The sequence below is a fragment of the Myiozetetes cayanensis genome, unplaced genomic scaffold (assembly GCF_022539395.1).
Source record: "Myiozetetes cayanensis isolate MyiCay16 unplaced genomic scaffold, myiCay2020 scf1, whole genome shotgun sequence".
NCBI classification, from domain to species: Eukaryota; Metazoa; Chordata; class Aves; order Passeriformes; family Tyrannidae; genus Myiozetetes; species Myiozetetes cayanensis.
The window spans coordinates 70,713,602-70,736,697 of record NW_026086604.1 but is presented as its reverse complement, the minus strand read 5'-3'; the positions used below and the strand labels follow the sequence as shown (position 1 = coordinate 70,736,697).

Below are 23,096 nucleotides of genomic sequence, written 5' to 3'. Positions count from 1 at the left end.
CCTCCCACAGAGTCACATCTTCTTCATGCCCTCCTCTGCTCCAGCATGGGCTCTTTCATGAGCTGCAGAGGGGAGTCTCTGCACCCCAATGGTCTTCCACAGGCAGCAGGGTTCTCGGCTTTCAGTCTTTCCCCTGCATGGGAGGGAGAGGGAGGCCTCTGGGCCTCTTCCTTCCCCCTTCTGCTACACTGACCTTGGAGTTTACTTTGCTATCTCATGTTCTCCTCTGCTCTCCTCCGAGCTAGAATTTCTTCTGCGCCACAGGGTTTTCTCCTGTGTTCTTAAATATGTTATCACAGAAGCAAATATTATTGGCTAATAGTAGGAAGTCCATCCTGGAGCTGGCTATCATTGGCTTTTTCAAAGAATAGCAAAAGCTTCTATTAGCTTATAATTGAAATCATCTCTGTAGCGCCCTATTACCAAAAATTCATCCACGTGAACCCATGACAATTTGTCAGAACTCATGACTATACTTTTGTTTTTAAATCACAGCAGTCATTTAAATCCACACGACAGTAGGGGTTATCATAATGCACTGCTGTTAACAATCATCTTTCTCCCTATGTACACTGAAAAAAGCTAGTGGTCTTTTCACAGACAGAGAAATTTACATTTTAATGTATCATTTGAAATGTAGCTGTGTTTACTCAGTGCAGCAGCCTTTTTTTTCATGTGACTATTTGATATAGCGCAATATAACAAAGACATCAACAAATTTAAACAGTGTTTTTATAGATGGTGCATAATGCTTTAACTCCCAAATACTGTTTTCCTCTAAAACTGATGTGAAAATGTCAGTGTAAAGGCAAAAACTCCCACATTGTATTTTTCCCTTTTTCTAAGGCTTTTGAAACTCTGTTAATACTCACATTCTGTGAATCTCCAGCTTAATCCAATACAAGCTCTATATCTTGTTTTGGAAAGTAGGTACTTGTAGAATCTGAAATGAGCCACCTCTTCTCTTGCCCTTCTCCTTCTGTTGCCACTCCTCAAATTGTCCCCTTGTACTTGGCACTGGTTGCCGCAGCCCGGTGAAAGGAGAGGCGACGACAGCACGAAGGGTTCTTGCTCTGTTGTAGGTGTTTATTAACACAGGGATGCATGAGGATACAAAGTCAAGGGTGCTGTCCCTGACTGAGTGGGGAGCTAACCCTTATATAGGGTTCAGGGTGGAAGGATCTGGAAACTGGGAGGAGCATGGGACTAAACAACCAATGGGGATTCAGCAACATGCATAACTTAACTAGGAGCCAATAACATGAAAGGAGGGAGATGGCAGGACCGCCCACACTGCGGCAAATCCTGGCCAATGAGGGAGAGGGAAACCTTGACCAATCAGGGAGGAGAAAATTCATGAGGGGACCAACATGTTCATACATGTCCAAACACAATACAACAAATACAACTGGGGTACAAACACCAAAAAACATGCATTAATAGTAAACACCATAACCATTAGCCAAACGACCACAGAACACCCCACCCATTCACGAATCAGGCCCAAACCGCCTGCAAACGTCCGTGCCATCAGGCAAGAGTCCTTTTAGCATTTTTCACACATCGCGCGCCATTTCCTGTACTCCTCCTGCTTCCTTCGTTTGTCCTCCGCATCTCCCCCTTTTTTTGTTTTTAGACGAGTATATCTTGCTATGGCTCCAATTGTAGTCAGGCATTTCCAGTGACACAACAACCGGATTCACTCGTGGGAAACAGTATCTCTTGACAGTAGCAACAGACAAGTGGAGAAGGGGTCAGCAACATTGTTGGTGGCTAAGCACACTGTATCAAGTGTTAGCTTCTTTCGCTAAAGTAACCCAAAGATTACTTCCCTGGCCCATTGCCCAAGTAGGGATGCTGGTTGGAGCAGCGTCGATAACAGAGGTTGCAATTATGAAGATTACAAAGAAGATGATGGAGCTTGTTCCTGGAGTGGTGGCATCGGTGTGCCGGAATCTGCAGGATCTCTGTAGATTTTCACTCTCCGCGATGGTACCCATTGTGTGCCACTATCTGTTAAAATACAGGCATGTCCCTTCCCCCAAGTAATGAGGGGAAAGGGACCCAACCATTTGTCTGTTAAAATATCTTTATACATGATTTTTGCTTTATGTAGTACCTGTTCATTCTGAATCTGGAAATGTCTTTCAGTTGGAGTTCTACTTGTGGGAATGTTACCATCGTCTAATCTGTTTAGAAAATTTAATACATACAGGGCTTTGTCCAGTTTTTCCTGGGGGGACATTCCTATATCACCTCCGCAACTGGTGAGGCCATATATTGGATCCTATGTTCAGTTCTGGTCCCCTCTTTACAAGAAAGACATTGAGGTGCTGGAACATGTTTGGAGAAGGGTAGCAAAGCTGGGAAAAGGGTCAGGAGAACAACTCCCATGAGGAGCGACTGAGGGAGCTGGGGTTGTTTAGCCTGGAGAAAAGGAGGCTCAGAGGGACCTTTGCACTCTCTACAACTACCTGAAAGGAGGTTGTAGTCAGGTGTGTGTGTGTGGAAATCTCTCCTCCCAAGTAGCAAGTGATGGGACAAGAAGAAACGACCTCAAGTTGCACCAGGGCAGGTTTAGATTGGCTATTAGGAAAATTTTTTTCACAAAAGTGTTGTCAAGCACTGGAAGAGACTGCTCAGGAAAGTGGTGGAGTCACCACCCCTGGAGGTATTTGAAAACCATGTAGATGTTGCTCTTAGGGACATGGTTTAGTGGTGGACTTGGCAGTGCTTATTAATGATTGGACTCAATGATCCCGAAGGCCTTTTCCAATCAAAATGGTTCTATGATTGTGAATTAACAGTCTCAGTGAGACAAAGTATGCTTTCAGCCTTTAACTCTCTGTAAGAGTGCTGTTGTGTCAGGTTTGATGTTTTGTCATTTTGGAAATAGTTAGCACTAGTTCAACTTGTCACAAATGATAAAAAATTATGATCCCTTTTGCAGTACCTGCATGAGGATCATCTTTTGGCAGTGGAGAGCCTACTCTTAATTCCTTATACAGATTATAGTGTATCTCTGTGTGTATCATTCTTTCCCTTCTCTGGTCTGTTTGTTAGTTCTAGTAGAGACATCCTGGGATGGGAAAACCAGAGCTGCACACAGTGTTCATGGTACGGACAGCATATGGATTTGCAAAGTACCATAATGCTGATACCCTGTTCTATTCAGTATTGCTTTCTTGGCACCACCTAGCTTTCCTTTGATTGCTTCTGAACACTAAATTGATATTATCCCAGAACAATTTGTCATAACCCCCAAGTCTCAGTCATGAGAACTAATTGTTAATTCACAGCCCATCATTTTATAGGTGAAGGTAGGATTTCTTTCCACTCTATATACTACTTTGCACTGATCTACATTCTGTTTTATTTATTATTTTATTGCCTAGTTTTATAAGGCCCTTCTAGGGCTCTTGACAGCATTCCCTTGTTCATGCCACCATAACTTTGTTTCATTAGCAAACTTCAAAATCACATTTGCCTACTGCTTTTATAGCTCTTTGGTGGAAAGCCTAAGTCCCTGCAGAAGTGGTAACCTTCCTCCATTGTAAGAACTGGACACATAATACTAGCCTGGTTTTGTATCTCTTTCCTCATTTCATTTCTTGCTTGGAAAGCCATTGTCAAAGAACTTAAAACTCTACTTTTTTGAAATCCAGGTAGCCTGTGTCAGTTACCCCACTCACATACGCATGATCCTTGACCTTTTCAGAGAGGTTCAAGAGACTGATCTGTAAAAGAGGACTTCCATTCACAGAAGCTATGGTCTGCAAGTAAAGAGTGGAAGAACTTGATTTTATTCAGATTTTATCAGTATTTTTTCAAATGTTTTTCAAAGTCAAAATGGTAAGGATACAGTCTGGAATTACATTTTATTAGTTTACAACTGAGACCCACGAAATTGGAAGTCATCTCTTCTGATGATGTCTAAAGTCCCATTTTTCACATTAGTGCCAGACGTGACTTCCAGACATAATGAGCCCATTTGAACACAAGGTAATTAAACTGTAGTTAATTTTTCTATTCAGTAAATCAGCTCTTTCTCCACATGCTTAAACTCCACAAAGAATGTTTTCATCTGTGTTTCATCTTTTTAATTCCAGAGATGTTTTGAGGCAAGAATTAAAAATAAGTTGCTGCTTTTGCTTGGGAAACTAAGAAACCTGAAGATGTCATGGGACCTTTTTATTAATTCTACCACACAGACAAAGTATTTTTTACTTTGGATTTGGAGTGATTGTAATAGAATGAATTTTTAAATCCTTACTGTGTTAATCAAACTAGTAGTTCTCTGTAATATTTTTTTCTTCTTGGCCTAAGTGGTTTATTTATTTTTCTAGAAATATCTGTGGCACGATCCAGCAGTATAGAAGAGAAACGATGTGGCGGTAAGCTTTTCAGTTCGAATTATATATTAAATACCAAAATATTGATTCTGTATTCTTTGCTTTTGTTTCACCTTTTCCACTCCCTTAGTATTATTCTACATTCTAAATGCTGCATTTTTATTATTTACACTTGTACTGAAAAAGTAGCTACTTGTACAGAAAACTGTAGTTACTACAAGATTTCTCATTAAATATCTATCTGTCATTGGTGACCTTTGAGACAAGAACGTGCATTACTGGATGTTTGTGTTTTCTTCTTTTTCAGTATGGCAGTCACCATTGTCTCAAAAAAAAAAGCAACGTATAATAAACTAGTTACCAGTAGGTCAAAATTTGTGATGTTGCTCCACATTTTTCAGGACAATAACTTCACAAACCTCTTTGGGACTCCAAATAAACAGCAGAAAACCAGGCTGGTAGCCCATTTAATAGCTCAGACTCTGTCTGGGACTCATTTTTAGCTTCACTGACAAAGACAAAACTAAAAAGAGAGTCATGATGCTAGCAAAACCAATCTTTAAAGGAAGAACTTTAAAAACCACCAAACAAAAAGAAGAAGAAAAAGGAAAATGAACTCTTTTTTTTGCGCTGCGCTATCACGCTTAGTCTGTGTCGTCATGGTAATAGCTCTGGCTGGGTTTAGTATTCTTCCATGCATAGATAAGCTGCATTTTTAACCTAATAAAATACAGTGAAAACAGAGAGGTTATGCAAGGGTACTTTTCGGTATGGTAACTTGTTATGGGAGCCAGAATAATGTAATTTGATTTTTTTACTAATTAGCAGTAGTACTCTGAAAACATTTTGCCAAGTTCTGCAACACTGGGAAACTGTCATAAAAATGTAGAAGGATATTTCAGTGGTAATTTATATATTGAAGCAGTAATCTAGTTACCTAAATATTAGTTCATGTTTCTAAGTACTCAGTAGGGATGTAAAGGTCCTACAAAAAATGGGACCCATGTCCTGACCCATTTTTCTGTATTACAGTGAAAAAAGTCTAACAGATGTTTTAAAGACTAGCACCAGTATTTCAGTTTAAAATCTTTCATTTGTACATTTAAGCAGCCACAAATGAATTTTCAGTAATGTTAAGAGGAAATTTCTGACATGACCTTCTCACTGATACCTCTTTCCTAATCAAAAAACACAGCTCCAGTTTGAAATAACAATGGAAAGCAGTGTAATTTCTTTTGAGCTAATCCTACTGGTGCCACATCTGACCTGGTATCTATTCAGTAACATCAGGGAATGACTGTGCCTTAGATTTTCTTTTACAGTTTCATGCAGCAATGAGCTTCCTCTCAGTTTTAATCCTTGTGTAGGTGGAGAGGGTTTCCTGTCATCTCATCCCATAGTATCTTTGAACAGCAGAGCAGACAGGAGGGTGCTAGGCTCTGAGTTGTTGACTCTGCACTCTTTGGCTGCTATGCTTAAAAACACATTGAGCTTCCAGGAGTCCGTCTCTCCCCACTTCCCATTTTCCCCTAAAATGCTACCATTTCTTTCTCACTCTCCCCCTTACATTAAGAAAAAATTCTGAGAAATGGAGAAGGGAACAAATTGGCCAAAATACGAAAGCAGTGATACCTAGCAAGAATCAAAGCAGAAGATGGAAAAAATTTATGCTGCTGCTACTAGGACATGTATCCAATAAATGGCATATGGAAAACATTTTCTGGAAAGAAAGAATAAGATTCGAAGATACCAGGATTTTGTTATGACCACAAGTCACCATGTATAAGAGAAAGAACTAGAAGGGCAGTAGAGGAGGTGATACTGTAGTTCACTTAAAAAAAAAAAAAAAAAACAACAAAACACCAAAACTACATATGTACATTATACACATAATTCATATATAACAAGGCTTTGTTACACAATCTGAAAAAAAATTTTTATGAACTACTCAAACCTACAAAATGCAATTCATTTATCTTTTACTTGGCTTCTGAACTTGTTTAAGCATTTTTCAGAGATCTCAATCTTAATACTTATAGAGATGTATGGCTATCTAAGATTCTTGTAATGATCCCTTCAGGGAAGTAAAATGATTTTACTAATGTAAGGATAAACCATTGCAATTGTTTCAGGGAAACACATGAAAATTTCCTTATCCTTATTTGAATCAAACACTTGGCTACATTTTTCCCCAAGCTTAAGCTTGCTTTTATTTCTACTTCCTTAAAATTAAGAATGTCTTCTCTCTGCTCTGCAGAGTTCAACATGTTTCACATGATCGCAGTGGGATTAAGCAGCTCAATACTTGGTTGCCTTCTTACCCTGCTTGTTTACACTTATTGCCAACGGTATCAACAACAGTCCCATGATGCAACTGTCATCCATCCGGTGTCACCAGCTCCTCTAAATACCAGCATTACAAACCACATCAATAAACTGGACAAGTATGATTCCGTAGAAGCCATCAAGGTGAGGATGGGTTGGGAGCTAGTGTATACTCCTAGACAACATTTCTGCTGTATCAAAAGAATTCTACTTACTAGTTTTCTGCAGTGACATTTGGGCTCAAATTATGCTGATTGTTAATGACAAAAATAGATTTCCTTTGAAGTATTGTAATTGCAGATCCTTTTATTTGTCAATCCCTGTTATGCATGAAGTTCAGTTTTGTGCGTGTATATAATTTATACAGCAACCTTTCCTGGAAAAGCAGACCACTCAACTTTTGTTTTGTGGGGTTTTTTTCCTAATTGTGTTCCCAAGTGGCTTGTTCAAGAAGTAAATAGGGCCATTAACAATCCTCATGACATATATTGAAGGTAATTCTTTGGCTCTGACAATCTGCTGTCAAGGGCACTGTCCATCTTCCTGCACTATGTCGCCATACAGGGGATGTATCTGGTGAATATATTCTAGGTCAGATTCTCAACTAGTGTTTATACCCAAAATATTCTGTGAAACAGCAGTACAGATTTACTGAGAGTTTATCATAATATTCATATCATTTATCATTATTCCCAAACAGCTGTTTCCTTTTTGTGACCTTTTAAAATAGCTCTGCATTTCAGATACACCGAATTAAGAAAGGATGTGCATTCTGAAAATACCTAGTTCAGTATCTTCAGATTACACAGTCTATTCATGCAGCTGCAAAGCTTTTTGCAAATGAGGGTTTTTCTTGAATCCTGCCTGGATAATCCAGTTTCTAATTTCTGTATTTTTCTTTCTAATTAAAGACATTTTAAACAAAGTCATTAAAAACAGGAAGAAAACTCTGGACTTTCTAGTCAGCAGTGGAATATGAACCTAATTTAAAACTTTTTCAAATTCCACTAATCATCTCTCTAGATAACTACAGAAACAAACAAACAAAAAACCCACCACAACCCTTTGAAAATTCATAATTTAAAAGCCCATTTTACTTTTTTAAAAAACAAGATTTATGTCTTAAAACCTTGAGTCATTTCTGCAACATACAGCACTTGAGAATGAGGGAATTAATGAAGTAAAGAGAAAATAATTCTTATTCAGTAAAAAGACGATAAGTGAGTCATTCTAATAGGAAGAACTGCATATGAGTGATTAAAAAAAATTCATAGAATCATGAAATTAGTTTTGCAATACTAACCCAAAAGTGCCTGGTTTTATTTATTGAATAGAATTGCTTTCTATATGAATTTTATTATGTAAGAAGGTACTTCTTGCAAATGCAAGTTTTTGCAAATGTAGAGAGGTATTTCTCAATGCATTTTTGACTGGCTTACTATACACAGATATTTGCCACAAGAATTGCCTCAATGAAAAAGTGCTTAGTGATCACCTTTCCTCTATTAATTTTTTTATTTTATTTTTTTTTTCTCTTCCCAGGCATTTAACAAAAACAACTTGATTCTGGAGGAGAGAAACAAATACTTCAATCCACATCTTACTGCAAAGACTTATTCTAATACCTATTTTACAGATTTCAATAATTATGATGAGTACTAATGGGCTTGTGTGTTTTCTGGCCTCCTGTAACTCCCCAGTCCCCAAGGCCTGTGCTACTTGACTGCTCATGTGATTGAGGCTTCAGAGATGAAGTTCAGAGACATTTCAAGCACGATCCAAGCCATCAATGTCCCATTGCTGCCAAAAGCCCAAAACATCTGTTTGTGACATGATGTTTTCTTTGCAGAGTGCAAGATTGGCCTTCAGTGTCAGGGGCAGCTGTAGCCCCTCAGTGTCGCTGGACCACTCGTGAGGATTGTACTGCTTCGCTCAGCTTCATAAATTTCCAGTCAGATTTCTCTGACAAGTGACTAAATAATTCCTGAGATTGAAAAAGAAATAATAATGTTACCCCTTAAACCTCTGCCAGGAATACAAATCTAATTTTCTTTTTAGGTATTGTCTTTTATTTCCTTGAGATTTAAGAAGGGAGCTTTGTTGTTAGCCCTCTGTGAAGTCTTCTGAAGCTCACACCGGCAGAAAGAGCTCACAAGGTGCTGGGAATGAGGACAAGAAGAAACGTGGTGGTTTAGTGATACTCTGCAGCAGCTCTGGGCTCTCTAAGCTGATCTTCTCGGGCTGTAAATCACCCTGGCTGCGGTTCAGCTGTTCAGACTGCAGAGACTAACGCTGTACCAAGGGATACAATCTTGCAATTAACCCAGACACCTACAGGGTCAGTGGTTTCCAGTAGCGAGCCGAGCCCTGTCACGTAAAGCCTTCACCTTGTTCAGTTTAATTTTTGGGAGGATGTGGAAGGGCATGTCCCAGAGGGAGAATGATGGAGGAGGGCAGATGGGAGAGGCACACTGGAAGGTTTTTCTGTGTGCTGTTAATAAACCAGCCTTGCTGCAGTGTGCAGGTTTGCGCACGTTGTGGCATTCCACAGGCTTCCTCTCCTTGGTGCGTGCACACGGGAACACATTTGTCCCTGCTGTGGCACTCACCATTAGGCTGGTCACAGAACAATATGGCCACACCACATTTTGTGTGCCGTCTCTGGCTCCCAGGAGTACGTAGGTATAATCATAGATCTGCTTTTCTCTTTCCAGCTTTTACTTTATATGCACATGTCTGACAAACAAAGCTGGCTCAGAAAGCGTAGATATATTTGCAAAGCATTGTCTCATCTCGTTGCCATGTCTGACCCATGTCAGTTAGCCCCTAGAGGAACATTCTTATGGTGTTTTAATTGACGATCTTGTTGTAAATATTTAAAATACTGTTTGAGTTTTAAGTTATCAGTTTGAATTCCTTTTGTAGTGGCAGGTAAGGAAACACAAAGAAGTTTTATGCCATTTTTCTTTTTTCTGTCTGTCTTCATCCACATTCATGATGTTATTTTTGTATCTGAAATTCCAGATGTATAACTAAAAAGAAAAGGGCAGGGATTTGGGTCAGATTTTTCAGACTATGTAGTAGTAAGGCAGCATTTGCTGTTCTCAGAAGCTTGTGAGAAGAAATTACAAGTGAATATTAAGGATTAAAGAACTGGGCTTTCATTTTCTTGCTAAAAGCAAAGATCATCACACTAGAATATGAAGGGAAGTATGCAAGGAGAAGCAGAGTGGAAATGTTTCCATTCTGTGTTTAGAGTCCTTGCTAATTAGGTTGTGTCATGATAGGCAAATAGAGAAAAACATGTACAGATTATAATGATTCATAACTATGTACAAAAAATAGCAAAAAGTACCAAGAAATATTGATCATGTGAGACTGTATTTGAGCACCACTTTGGTGGTCCAGCCACTTACATAGCACAGGTAAACACCATATGTACTGATGGCAGTGAGCTACATTTTTGAATGGGGATAGATCTGAATGTAACAGTCTCTATTCTGTAGAAAAAAAAAAGTCAAAGCAAGTGGTCTTTAAAAAGCTATGCAGTAAAATGAATGCACATTTACCATCTCTGAAAATAATTAAGATCGGCTACCTATTTTTTTCCAGCTGAACAGTTCTCCCCATTACTAACTCAGTCAAATAAAAGGACCTCACCTTCTCACCAGTTCATCTCCAGAAAGTATAATAGTGCTGGTTCTATATAATTTGTGATTTTTTTACTGTACATTAGGTTTGCTTCTCCAGGAAGAAATTAGCTGATTGCCCTGGGTAAGAGAAAATTTTCTCTGCAAGAGATAGAAGGGGAAAGAGCTCTCCAAATCATAACCAGTCTGGTATTTGAATTGTGTGTTCATGCCAAAAGATAAAATTTTATATTTAAATAAGATAAAATAAAATCTATATTTCTGCTACTGCCAAGAAAAAACAGAACATGTACATAAACTCATATGTGCAACACTGTTCCTTTCTGCCCCTGTATTAAGAGCACATTAGTCCAGCTTATGGATTTTATATTTAGAATACTAGTTATGAGACCAATATCTTTAAAATATTTGAACTATGTACTTTTATTTTAACCTTTTTTAATTAAAATTACTGAAATTAGCTTTTTTTCCTAACTCTTCAGTAGTTTGAGGCGCACCTATTTTTACAGTGATCTATTTTCCATTCTTTTTGTGGATAAATGCATATGTTAGATACATGTTATATATGTGGTAATAATATCCTAGGTTAAATCTACATGATCATAGGTAGAAGTGCATTTAGCAGATGCTCAGTCTGCTCACACTTCCATCTCCCAAAGGAGTATTTAAGGTGTTCCATATTTTTGAACAACTCCCATGTTATTGAAGCACCATGCCAACTTGTCCAGAAAGTGATTCTTTTAAACTGTTTTTCTGTCATTTAGCTTCCTAAATTTCATTGTTCTATATCCCAGGCAGAAATATATTCATACTCTATCTGAAGCAGCAGAGGAGACATGGAAATACCAGAGCACTTACAATGAGGAAAAACTTGACGACAAGATCTCCTTGCCAAGCTAGATTGTGAAACAACAGATTTTAAAGATTTGAGATATTTTTGTCTTAGGTAATTTTAGAGGACCCCAGATTCACTGCCTGTATCAATATTTTCATCTTCTGAGTTCTATGAAGCTGTTCCAGTGATTTGGTACAGGTTTTCCTTACTTCATTTAACTTTTTTTTTTCAAAATAGGTCACGCACATTTTGGTGAAGAGCAGATTTCATAGAATCATTTAGGTTGGAAGACATCTAAGATCAAGTCCAACCATTAACCTAGGCACTGCCAAGTCCCTTACTAAACAACGTCCATTTGTCCGTGAAAGCTCTTTATTTTTCTTTCTGTCAAAAATGTAACAAATGGGCATTTCCCTGCAAATCTTTTTTAAGCCAATGGAGCTCTCAAATTTGTGCAAGGGTAAAATTTGGTTAAGGAATTGTTCTGTTTTTGGAAAGGAAAAATCAGTTCCCTTGCTTATCAAATGCCATGCTCAAATACTCATTATCCTTGTGCTCTATTCTGGATAAATAATTATATTACCTCTGAAAAATGCCAATAGATAATATTACTAGACCACTTTTGCACTGATTGCATAAATTTTAAAATGCTTCTCTATTTTGAATACAAACATTTTTGCAGATACATCAAAATTCTCTAAGTAAAGCTGTTTCTACTCAGCCCTGCTACATGGAGGGAGCAGGAAGCAGGATTTCCAGTCACATCTTGAATGGTGTAGACTTTTACTGGCTAACTCAAAGTATGCTAAAGTATACATTTTGTGCTTATATTTATGTTCGATAAATAGCATACGTTCCTCGTTTGCTTAGAAAATGGACTCCTGTGCTTGCAGATGTATCTTGGACTTTGATTTGAGTCTGATTATCTTCATGGTCTTTCTGGGTTACTTTATATAGAAGCTTTTCCAGCTGCTTGCAGTCACCTGCTGTTGAAGCAGTGTGGTTTGGCTAAAACTAATCAAGAGATTTTTGACTAGTATTAGGATTTTCATAAGAGGGTGGAAGAAAGAGTGGGGCTTAAATGGCTTTGATTTCCAGGCTATTAAGCAGTACTGATTAAAGTCTCACATGGTTGTAGGACACTGTGCATTTAGTTAGCTCAACCAGAGCTCCACAGCAACCTCTGGGAAAATACCGTGCCAATGTACAAATCAAGAGCTACTGAAGCACTTACGTTAGCGAAGAAAGTTCTCAGAGCATCAGACCATACCATGAGGCTGTTCAAACCAGAAAAGAAAGTAAGTGGTCTCAGATGCAAGTAAAATGTTAATAGGATTAAATACTTCAATATTTTTTTCCTCATAATTATATATAAATCACTTCTTTAAATGTGGGACCAGTTTTATTCAAATCAGCGCAACATGAGCACATTCCTAATGTTAATTGTATGCATAATGGCTTTGCTGTATGAGATCAATTCTGTAAACAGTTTGGTCCAAGCTTATCTTGCTCTGCTTAAGGCATCTGGCCAATTTCTGATTGTAGCTGCCACCAGCACCCTCTTTGTCTCGCATGGGAAAGCATCCTTAGATGGGCAGAGTTACATCCTGGTGAGAGCTTGTGTCTCTTCACCAACAGTGCAGTGAGCATGGAGAGATATAGTTCTAATTTTCAGTGGCATTTGGATGCCTAAATTTAGGTTGCCAAAAGCTAGGCTCTTGAGTATAAAATTTTACTCATCACATAAATAACCACACCAAGATCAGTGGTATGGATGTAACAAGTTACTTATTTTACAGTAAGTAAGTGTTTACAGAATTGAGCCCAAAATGTATTGCTTCTGCACAAATCCATGCACAGTACAAGATGACTTCAATAGTAAGAAAACAGATTCATTTAAAATTGTTCACAAGCGAATCTGCATCTTGATATCAGGGAAAAATATGTGTTCATTGTGTGGGGTATTTGAATTCATTCCTTTCTTTGCTAAATAAATGAATGATAAAACAAGGTACTGCTTTATTTATTTATTCATTTAAAAGCCATTCTTCCAAATAAAGAAGGGTTCTGGGATCTGTGGACATTTTCCCTTTCTTTCTGTCTGGTCTTCTCCACAAAAATGAATCTGTTTGTAGCTGAAACGGGCTTTAGCTAGACTGTTCTGTGTCACTAAATGAATGCTTTGCATTGTGTTGCCATGCGACAACATTTTCTAACTGGGATGGTACAAAGAGAGAAATATGCAAACCTGGGAGGTTTTGGCAAAGATTTCAACCCCAGCAGTAGCAAGGATAGGCAGAAGTGAAAACAAAACTATAGAAGAATGTGACTGAAGACTTGGCAAACTTGCCAGTAAACTCACAGGAATTTAGAGGCTTTTTGGGAACTGCTAAGGGTGAGGCTGTTGGGCGTGTAACCTCCTGAATATCAAGCCAACTAGTTGCTCAAGAAAAAGCAGTCTGATTGCAATAGGTATTTGTGCAAATCTGTGATTGTTTCTCAGAATCAGGGGAAAAATTGGTGACACTGTCAACATCAGGTTAACCAGAAGGGATGGAAATGCTCTCACAAGCAGTACAGGGGGCATTTTGGCAATACCTGTGTTGGCAGGAAGGATAAGGCAAGAGGAGCAGATCTGTAGAACCAAACAGTGGTGCTGAACTCCTGGATTTTGGACTAGATCCAGTCTAGTCCCACAGGCTGAACACGCGTGACCAGTTAGAGTGTGTACCCCTTTAGTTGACCTCATTCACTGAATAAAAAAAAAAGCACCACACCAGATGACATGCTCTTGAGACCACTCCATGGTGCAAGTTAAAGCTGAGAGGTGTACTGGAAACTGATAAACCTTTTGTTTCCAGTATACTTTTTGGATCCAAGTCGGGCACTTTTTCACCTTCTTGCCTTCCCCTTGCCTTTTCTGCTTGTGGGAAACACTTGTGGGATCACAGCTCTGCCTTGCCGAGTATATATCAATTTGACAGAGCGATTTTATGCCAGTAGTGAGGCCTGCTAAAAATTTGTACTGTAAAACTGACATCAAGGGCTGTGTGAAAACTGTTATAGTGATACTGAGTCTGTTTTATTGTAATTGATCTTAAACTGAAAGTACTATAGCAATTCCTCAATTGAAATGAACATCTGAGCAGAGATAATAATTTGCAGAAAAAAATTCAATCAGTGTAACTTTCAGCATGCTCGTAATTCAGTCCTAGAGTCTGAAAGTACAGAAAGAAGATGTTATTTGCACTTGTTTATTATTATTTTTTCTCCAAAAGATTTATCCACAAACCTCATCCAACAATAGCTTTGGATTTTAAAATATCATGGAAGGTAATTAACAATAGCAAAGTGTACGTTCCAGGATTCAGCAACTGTATTTCCTAATCACTAAACCAGTGGTTTTGAATGTATTCTCACTTTTGTTAGCTACAACAGTAGACATTGACTAAAAGTGAAAGAAATAAAATTTCAAATAGATGGGACATTTAAGGTCCCAACTTCTAAATAAAGTTTTGATGGCTGACAGGACAGCTACAGAAGAAATTGCTTTTATGTCTGTGTGCTGAAAAGTGCTTTCTCTTGTCACGGCCCTATGAAATGTTCTGTACCAGGGAAAAATTTTTTATAATAGTGATGCATCCAAGATAAAATAATTGAAATAGAGCTAAGAGATTTTAGCAGTAGTAAACACTTTGGTTTTATATCAGGAGAAGGCAACTGCTTATTGCAATAATGGGAGTAAATGATCCCTGTACAGATCTATATAAGGAATCATTTTTGCTTGTCATTTCATCCTTCAAAAACAGCTTCCTTAGCAAAGCTGCTCATGAGAGCTGCAAAAGATTCTCACATTGAAGGAGAAACGCTGGTGGTGGGTCAAGCATGGAAGCACAGGTGCAGGGATTTAAGCCAGGTACTATTGCAGTCTTGTTCCACGGATGTTGAGCTCACTTTGGATTTACACCTATTCAGACACATTATTAAATTTGTGTCTTAATGCCTGTCCATTGACTCATTTAGTAATCCAGAGGTAATTTAACATAATGCTTTACTGATCATCTGGGACACAGAGAAGGAGCTCAATTGATGGCTGGTGACTGTTTTTCTATTATATGTCCCATCATATATTATCCTCTCCAGTGATGTTATTGGATATTTTAAATACTTTTATTTAATTAATTATCTTTTATCAAATTGAGTTCTAAGTTGGGGAGGGTAAGGAGCATATCCCTTTTCTGGTCTTCATGACTCAGATTGATATTATTTAACTGCTTTGATTAGTATTCAAAATTTTTTCTTGATATAGGTTTTTTTCCAAGATTTGGTAGTAAGGATTTTTCTTCCCTTTTCAAGTATTTAATGTCAGCATGACCTGAACATCCTTGTGTGCTCATTTAACACTTTTTCCCAAATAAGAACACATCCTTAACATGTATACTCAAATCTCAATTACACATCTGTGATCTTCTAAGTATACTTTTTGTTTGCTTGTTTGTTGCACAAGTGGAAACAGTACTAACCTGCAGAGGAACATCAAGTTCTGCAGTGATGAATTTGGACTCTGTACAGAAGAAAAGAAAAGTAAACTTCTTTACCTTTTTATATTCCCTTTGAAGCTTCCTTCCTGATGTTATTAAGGTGTCATAGTGTATGACTATATTTCTCTCCAAGAGTGCTCTTCAAGTCAGTGCTTACAGTTTGCTTACAGTTTAAGCCATTTTTATGGGATTTCCTGATCCCATGAAGTGTTAAATGTGTTTGACATTAAAAGAGACATAAAACTTGCCACAAACCCAAACCACAGAGATGGGTAGAAGTATTTCTCCTTTTATATTTGGGTGTTTTTTTTTAATCTTTGTCAATTACTTATCCATGGCCATAATAAGCCCACCTTTGCCTGTGATTTCCCATGAAACCTGAGCTAAGATTTCTCCTAAGGTACACAGACTAGAGTAGAAGATGCTTTCTAGTAATAAAGATGTTTCTTTAGCATACACTGTGCTGCAGAAAGACATGGGTTCAAGGGAGCATTCTCTTCTTCCCATCATTGGCATTTATGTAGAAAATGAAAATAGAAGAAGGTTAGCTAGCCTGGTTTGCTGGGAGTGGTTTTGGGATATAAATGACTCACATAGATTACAGTAATTAACGTACCATAATAACAACCGTCATGCCGGGAAAGACCAGAAGTGTCTTTAAGCCTCTTTCCTGCCAGTAACTGAGAGCATCTGTATTTGTGCTTCAAGTGTTCCTTATTTTGATATAATCCTTTTAAAGGATAGTCTTCCCTTGCAGTGGAATCAAATATTTCTTCATTTCCTATTTTTATTTTTTCTCATGGGAATTAGAACTGTCCAAGTCATAATGGGATTACTTCCTGCATAGCAATCCTCCTCTCCACAGTAACCAAAAACATCCCTCTACATGTTACTGTGTGCTACAGCTGTCTTGCAACCCCTTTTGTGCCTGTCTTGCAAGCCCTTTTCCAGTACAAGTTTTCCAGACACTTGCATGGTTGCCTCCATCTTCTCTATTTTCGGTCAGAAGCTGGTCTCTGCTTACAAATTTAAATCTGATACCTGTGTACTCTCTGGTCATCTGTGACTGGGTTGCTTCAGACTTTACCTGACAAGACTTCTCTGTACCTCAATAAAAATTTCATTCCAGAAGGCTCAGGTGGGTACTTATGGACAGAAAACATTATTTTGACATTGGATGTTAGTAGGGTTTTTTTGGTTTTGGTTTTGGTTTTGTTTTTATTAAGATAAACACTTTCCAGAGAAAAAACACAGTAGGTAAAGTGAGCAAAACCCTCTGTGTTAACAACCATTTATAGCAGCATAATCAGTGATTTAGAACCCAAAATCTTACACAGTCTCTATGTTTAAAATTCAGAGGGAAGTTTGATAAAGTGAGAAAACAACAAAACCCCTAAATCTTCAATAAACACAAAGAAATCTCAGGAGAGGAAAGTTCATCCACCATAACCCTTCAGCACAATGACTTGTTCTAGAGTTCAATATCTATTAAATATGCAGTTCATTTTTAAATGCTCACAAAACCTGAAACCTGAGGTAAATAAGGGAACAAGCAAAAAGTGTCCTAATATTCAGAGAAGCTGCACTTCTGTCATGTTGCAAGAGCTGTGTGATGACATCAGCCAGTTATCAACCTGGAAGCTTTACAGATAATAACATTTAAACATAGGAGCTCTTTTAGCAAAGACCAGGAGCTTTCCTCAAAGCTTTCCTGGAAAAGCAGAAAGACTTCTACTGCTGAAGAGGTTAGGATTTGATTTGTTTCATCTGCACATTTTCTGACACCAATAGCAGGTGGGATTCATGGTTGTTGGTTTTTTTATATAACTCTCTTGTGTGTGTGATGCCTGTGGATGAAAAGTCCCTGCTCGAAAGACAAACTACTATACAATTACCTTTGGGTTTTTTTACCTGCTGTTTGTAGTCTGTTTGTGAAAAAATATGTATATACTTTTCTATCTGGACTCACATGTTTTGTCTCCCATGCACATGTGCACACAAGCACGTACATGTCCAGCACGACAAAGGGAAACTGGGACAAAGATTGCTGAAGTCACTGTCAGTTCATAGTTTTAGCTTTTTGTGTCTGTAATGATATTTTTCTCTTCCTGTTCCCTGTGATCATGTTTCTTACTGATGCTTGAGAGCTGATACACTGACTGAGATCTGGTACATAAACACAAAACAGAAAATCAGATTACTGTGTGGGAGTTCTTAGTGTGAGTTGCCTCAGTATTTGAGCAGTAGTTTTTGACAGCTTTTGGTTTAAATAATATGTTATTATCTCTAAAGAAAAGCGTCTGGAAGGTTACTCAGCCAGTCAATACAGTTTGAGTACAACGTCCTCTTGGTTTTCTCATTAAAGAAAACAATACCAGCGTTGCAGGGGCCACTTAGTGATCATTAACAGGGGTACCACTGCATTGCTAGCAATCTTGTCTGCCATTTCTGCTCCAAACCTGCACTCTATGAAGTTTCAATGAAAGTCAAAATAGATGTTAATAAAACTAAAGCACCAAGTACACAACTTTGCGTCCTAAAGCATGCACTTTCACAGGCAGGTTCTTTTCTTAAGAACCACAAGTCTCTGCTAGGCACAGAATCAAAGCTGAACTAGTGTTACATGAGGAAAGAAAATCGTGCTGACCAGCAGTAACAAGACACCTCTGCTGTGGCTCTAGGCCACAAGTTTATGTCTAATAAAATGGGCCTGATGTAGTGAACTCAGAGCTATCATTAAAAAGTGGGCAATTGCCAGCAGTGTGGAACCATGGTTTTCCTCTAATAGCAGACTCAGTGTGTATCAGAAATAACAACTGCACTTGGAGATGCTGTTTATTAGAGCTCTGTGTCCAGATGGTAGGCTTCAGTCTGCTTTGTCTGCATGATAATAAACACCTGGTTTCCTCTCTGTACCAAATAAAATTTCTACAAGAACATTAGCCGCTTTAAACAGTGAGTAATTTAAATTAACTTCAGAAATAGCCCTGTAACCAATCAATAATGACCTTTTCCTCACCAAAAACTAGAGTACTAGAAAAATAAAGAGAAATATTATTTCACAGTCTGGCTTCTATCCACTAAAAGTATTAAAGTTAAAATGTTCAGTATTTTGTCATGCTATTTACTTCAGCCAAATCAACAAACAAAACAAACTATTGCCAAAAATTTTTATCTTTGTGAAAATATGTGAAATGGCATTTAATTTACCTAACTCTCAGCAAGTGTTAAATTACAAAAGCCCGTTTAAAGACAATAAAGGCAGTTGCAAAATAATTTCAATACAAGACGACTGAAGCAGAGTTTAAAACACTGAAATGCACTATTGTTTATGCAGCAATTTCTTTTGCTGATGTTCCATCTTGGTGGTAAATAAGGTTAGAAGAACTAGGATAAGAATAAAAAGCAAACAAATAAAAAAGTGGTGAAATGTTTATGTAACTCCTAAGGAACCATGTCATGTAATTAGGCAGGGTTTTTCTGGATCTTTCTTACTAGTGCTAGTAGGTGAGATGGGTAAGTCACCTCTTGCCCTTTTACAGTGTGATGACTTGAAATTATTTATAAGTCTGAATCCCATCCAGACCATAAAGCTGGTCCACAAATTGTTGTGAGGGATGATCTTTGTTCCAGAGAAGCCCTAGGCAGCTGGCAAAGCCAGAAATACTTCCTTCACAAGAACAGATTAAGGGTGGAACCTTAGTTTTACAACAAACACTGAGGTACTTTGTAGGTTATATTTATCCATGTAGTGGGGATACCCTTACAGCACTTCAACTGTGTCAAGTAGCCTACCTTGTTCAGACTAGTTAACTGAGACTTCCAGGTGCTGAGGGCCTGTGAGTGAGGTCTGACAGTTGGAATGAGCTGGTTCCTGAACTTTCTTTCTGTAACTTGTCTTTGCTGGGTGGTGCTGGTTGCCCACATTGAGGCACCAATGGATATACTCACCTTCTGGTTGGCCCAACCACACCCGATCCTCCCTTTTGGCATGCAGCTCTGTGGAGAATCTGGCAACATCATCAGAGTGGGGAACTTCCCTATCAGTTCTCTGAGCATCATGCCGGATGAACAAGATGGTACAAACCCTTTTACTGATTGAGGACAGTGTCATGGCAAGATTAAGAAGCAGTTTTATCAAGGTGCAGGGCTGAATATCTCTCACTGAAGGGACTTATGAGCTTTAAGTTTGTTTATAAATCTATCCCCAGATAAATTCTCTGAGATACAAAGCTTTTCTTGTGGCAAAAGGAAGCATCTAACCCTAAACTCTGACCTAGAGGTTTATTCAGAAAAGGTGATCCTTTATCTCACAGAGACAGTTTTGAGTTAAAAACGTTGCAAGTCTCCACATCTTACTTATAACACCCCTTATAAAGGGGTGGAATCTCATTTTTGCCTGCATGGTCTGTCATCAAGGAAAGATCTGACACAAATTCAAGCAAACTCTGAAGTCTGGCTAGAAGCATGTCACATTTTAAAGTGTTCTCTAATTTTTTTTCAAGCTACAGCTCATCAACAGTTTTGGCAAAACCCACTGACTTTTCAAGCATTTTTTCTGCAATGTAGTGCAGAAATCTGCTTTGGCATTATCCACCTCAACAGCAGGAAATGTGAGAATACTTGAGCAAATATGAACAGTCCATCATCTCCCTCAAGCTTTTATAAATTACCTGCAGAACTGGGATACTTTAAATCTGCACATAATTAGGAAAATTCTCCTAATGTAAGCTGAACTATATCTGCAATCCTTGAGAAAGGAATAACCATTAACCTGTATGAACTTGGACATGCTGTTTAGTGCCCTGTTATTCCCCTCTCACATTCCATGTGCTATCGCTTAGCAATTTCACTGCAAAGATAAAACAATACCACTGGAATGAAACACATCAACACTGGCTAATTGATAGGTCAGTAGCAAAGAATTCTCCTCTGGATGGAGAGAGTGTTTTTAATAGGCTTCCACAGAAACCTTTTTTCATCCCTATGTTGTTTAGTGCTTTTTGTGTTGGTCAGGATGAAAAAATTAATATAGAAGTTGCAGACAAAAAAAATATAGAATTAATAACTAAAGACAAGGAAAAGCTACGAAACCAGCACACTGTGCAAAAAAAAAATAGACCATGTTTTCATATAGCCTAATGCAAGTTCCAAAGTATGTTAGGAATAAAGCCACTAATCCACATGCACTTGACTAAGCTAGAGGAGTCTCTTCTGAGAGAGACAACTCAGGGCCATGATGGTTAGACTGCTCACCACAGATATAGGCGGAAGTATTACAGGATCCAGAGTTTCCATCCAACCATGTTAAATGACTGCAAATTAAATCTAGGGACATTTCGATAGAATATGTTGTATAATATTAGCATAATTATATGAATATTACTTACAATGTATAACTTGCATATTTAGAACAGCAAAGATAATTTATAATTAGACTACTTTCTGAAGGGAATGTAATGCTCTTTCCCAATAAATGTCAAGCCTTCAGATATTATTGGAAGTTCTTGGGGTTTGTTTTTTTTTCTCAAATTTGGGTGGAACATATTCAAATCAGTCCTATACAGTCTTTTTTTTGGAAATCCATCAAAGAAAGGGAGTATAGGTCAGGCCTTTCTTGTAGTCCTGATGAGATAGGTTATATTACGAGCTCTCACTTTCCTGCCACATCCTAACACAAGTTTGTAGCCATAGGAAACAGTGCTAAGTGTGGAACATATGTATCTGATTAAAAAAAAAGTAAAGATACAATAAATATGGGACCTCATGCTTTTTAACTTCTCTAGAACCTCAGATTTTTCACCTATGATGAAATATTAGTATTTGCCTGTCTTATGGCTGTGTGCATTAATTTAATGTTAAATCATATTCTGTTCTCTTTTGAGGGTAAATCTCGTCATTAAAGATTTTGTGATGCCCAAACTGTGCACATATTGTCAGTAACATTAAGCTTCTTATGCTTCAGTTATTGATTCTCTTGCAATGCAGATTACTGAAGCTTGATGATCTGCACTACCCAGATGCTCAGTAGCACAGCACAGACAGGCACACAGACAACCCCAAGCACCTACAAAAACATTCCAAAAGAGAGGAGTTGTCAGAACTTTTTATGCAAGTTTGCAAAGTTTTTACAAGTGTGACCTGTTTTTTAGACCAAAAAATCTTGTGTGCTTTCTAAGATCTGGCACAAATATGAGGTATTACTGAAGTTCTCTTGGCTAAATTTAAATAGCCACAATGCAAACTGGGATTACCCCCTTTAGTCTGGGGATCTATATTCTAAAGAGTAATTTACAAGTCTATGTTGAAAGTGATGGTGATTTAAAAACAGTTCTCTATACCAGAGATACTCCAAACTTCTGGGAGACACCAGCAAAGACTGGAAAACTTTAATTTTGTGTTTGAATAAAACCATTCAGAAAGCATAGAAAACTCTGCAAACCGTTTGCAAAGTCTTGTGTGTCGTGTCTTGGACCCATGCTTTCCTATCGGAAGGTAGAACTTGATGACTGCAACTGATTGTGCCTAGCCATGAAGCCAGATGTCCTTGGAAAGCTATGACCAGTTGCTATTCTCTTTCTTACATCCAGTGACTACTTGTTGTCAGTGCAGTGGCTGTGTGTCCCACAGAAGGGGATAATCAGTAGCAAATAAGAGAATAGGGGCATTAAGGGGGAAATGAATGTGTTTTGTCAATAGGGTTGTTCAGGGCTTTGGTAGAGCAGAAGCATCTAAAAATAGTTAGGCATGCTTTCTTGATGTTTTATTTATGCTGTCCCTTGCAATTACCCTGTTCGGAGCTGAATGGATGGATCATTTATTTCGTAAAGAATATTGTAACCTTGGAGCTCTTTATAAACTCTTCTTGTGTTCCTCTTGAGCCTTCTTTTCTTTCTTTTTTTTTTTTTTTTTTTTTTTTGTAATAAGAATTACGTAATTCACAGAGATTAATTTAGTTTTTTAGGCAGATAACACTGGAGATTTAAAGATTTAAAGCCAAGGCATCATTCAGATTTCCAATGGGCGACCCATTCTGAGAGCTCAACGAGGGGTGATGCTATGGCATAAAATGCAGTCACTAAAAGAATGTAATTTTAGCTTCAATTTTTGCTTTATTTAATGGATGTTTTCTAATGGTGTAGAACGTGTCCTTAATTTGCCTGTGTGCAATGTGAAGCTGAGATCCTTGAATAAGGTAGCAAGCCTTTTAATATTTTTTTCCCAGTAGCATTCTTTATTGTGGAGGCAATCAGCATTAAAAACAAGACTGTAAAACACAGAATTTTTTCTTTCTTATCTGTAGTGGTAAGATGTCTGTTTGAAATGCAGGTGCTTTTTAGAGAATGACCCATAAAAAGATCTATAGGCAAACATTAATAATATTGTTAGAGAC

At 37.9% G+C, this 23,096-nt stretch overlaps 1 protein-coding gene across 2 annotated transcripts in view; it reads left to right on the top strand.

Moving 5' to 3' along the window:
- The window catches only part of SEMA5A (semaphorin 5A), a 324,829-nt gene extending 311,594 nt beyond the window's left edge, over positions 1–13,235 (top strand). For both annotated transcript variants that reach the window (XM_050315083.1, XM_050315092.1), the window contains exons 22-24: positions 4,347–4,394; positions 6,610–6,821; positions 8,220–13,235. In XM_050315083.1, coding sequence (XP_050171040.1) covers positions 4,347–4,394; positions 6,610–6,821; positions 8,220–8,339 — 380 coding nt within the window. In that variant the 3' untranslated portion in view covers positions 8,340–13,235. The remainder of the gene's footprint in view (positions 1–4,346; positions 4,395–6,609; positions 6,822–8,219) is intronic.
- The last annotated feature ends 9,861 nt before the right edge of the window (positions 13,236–23,096 follow it).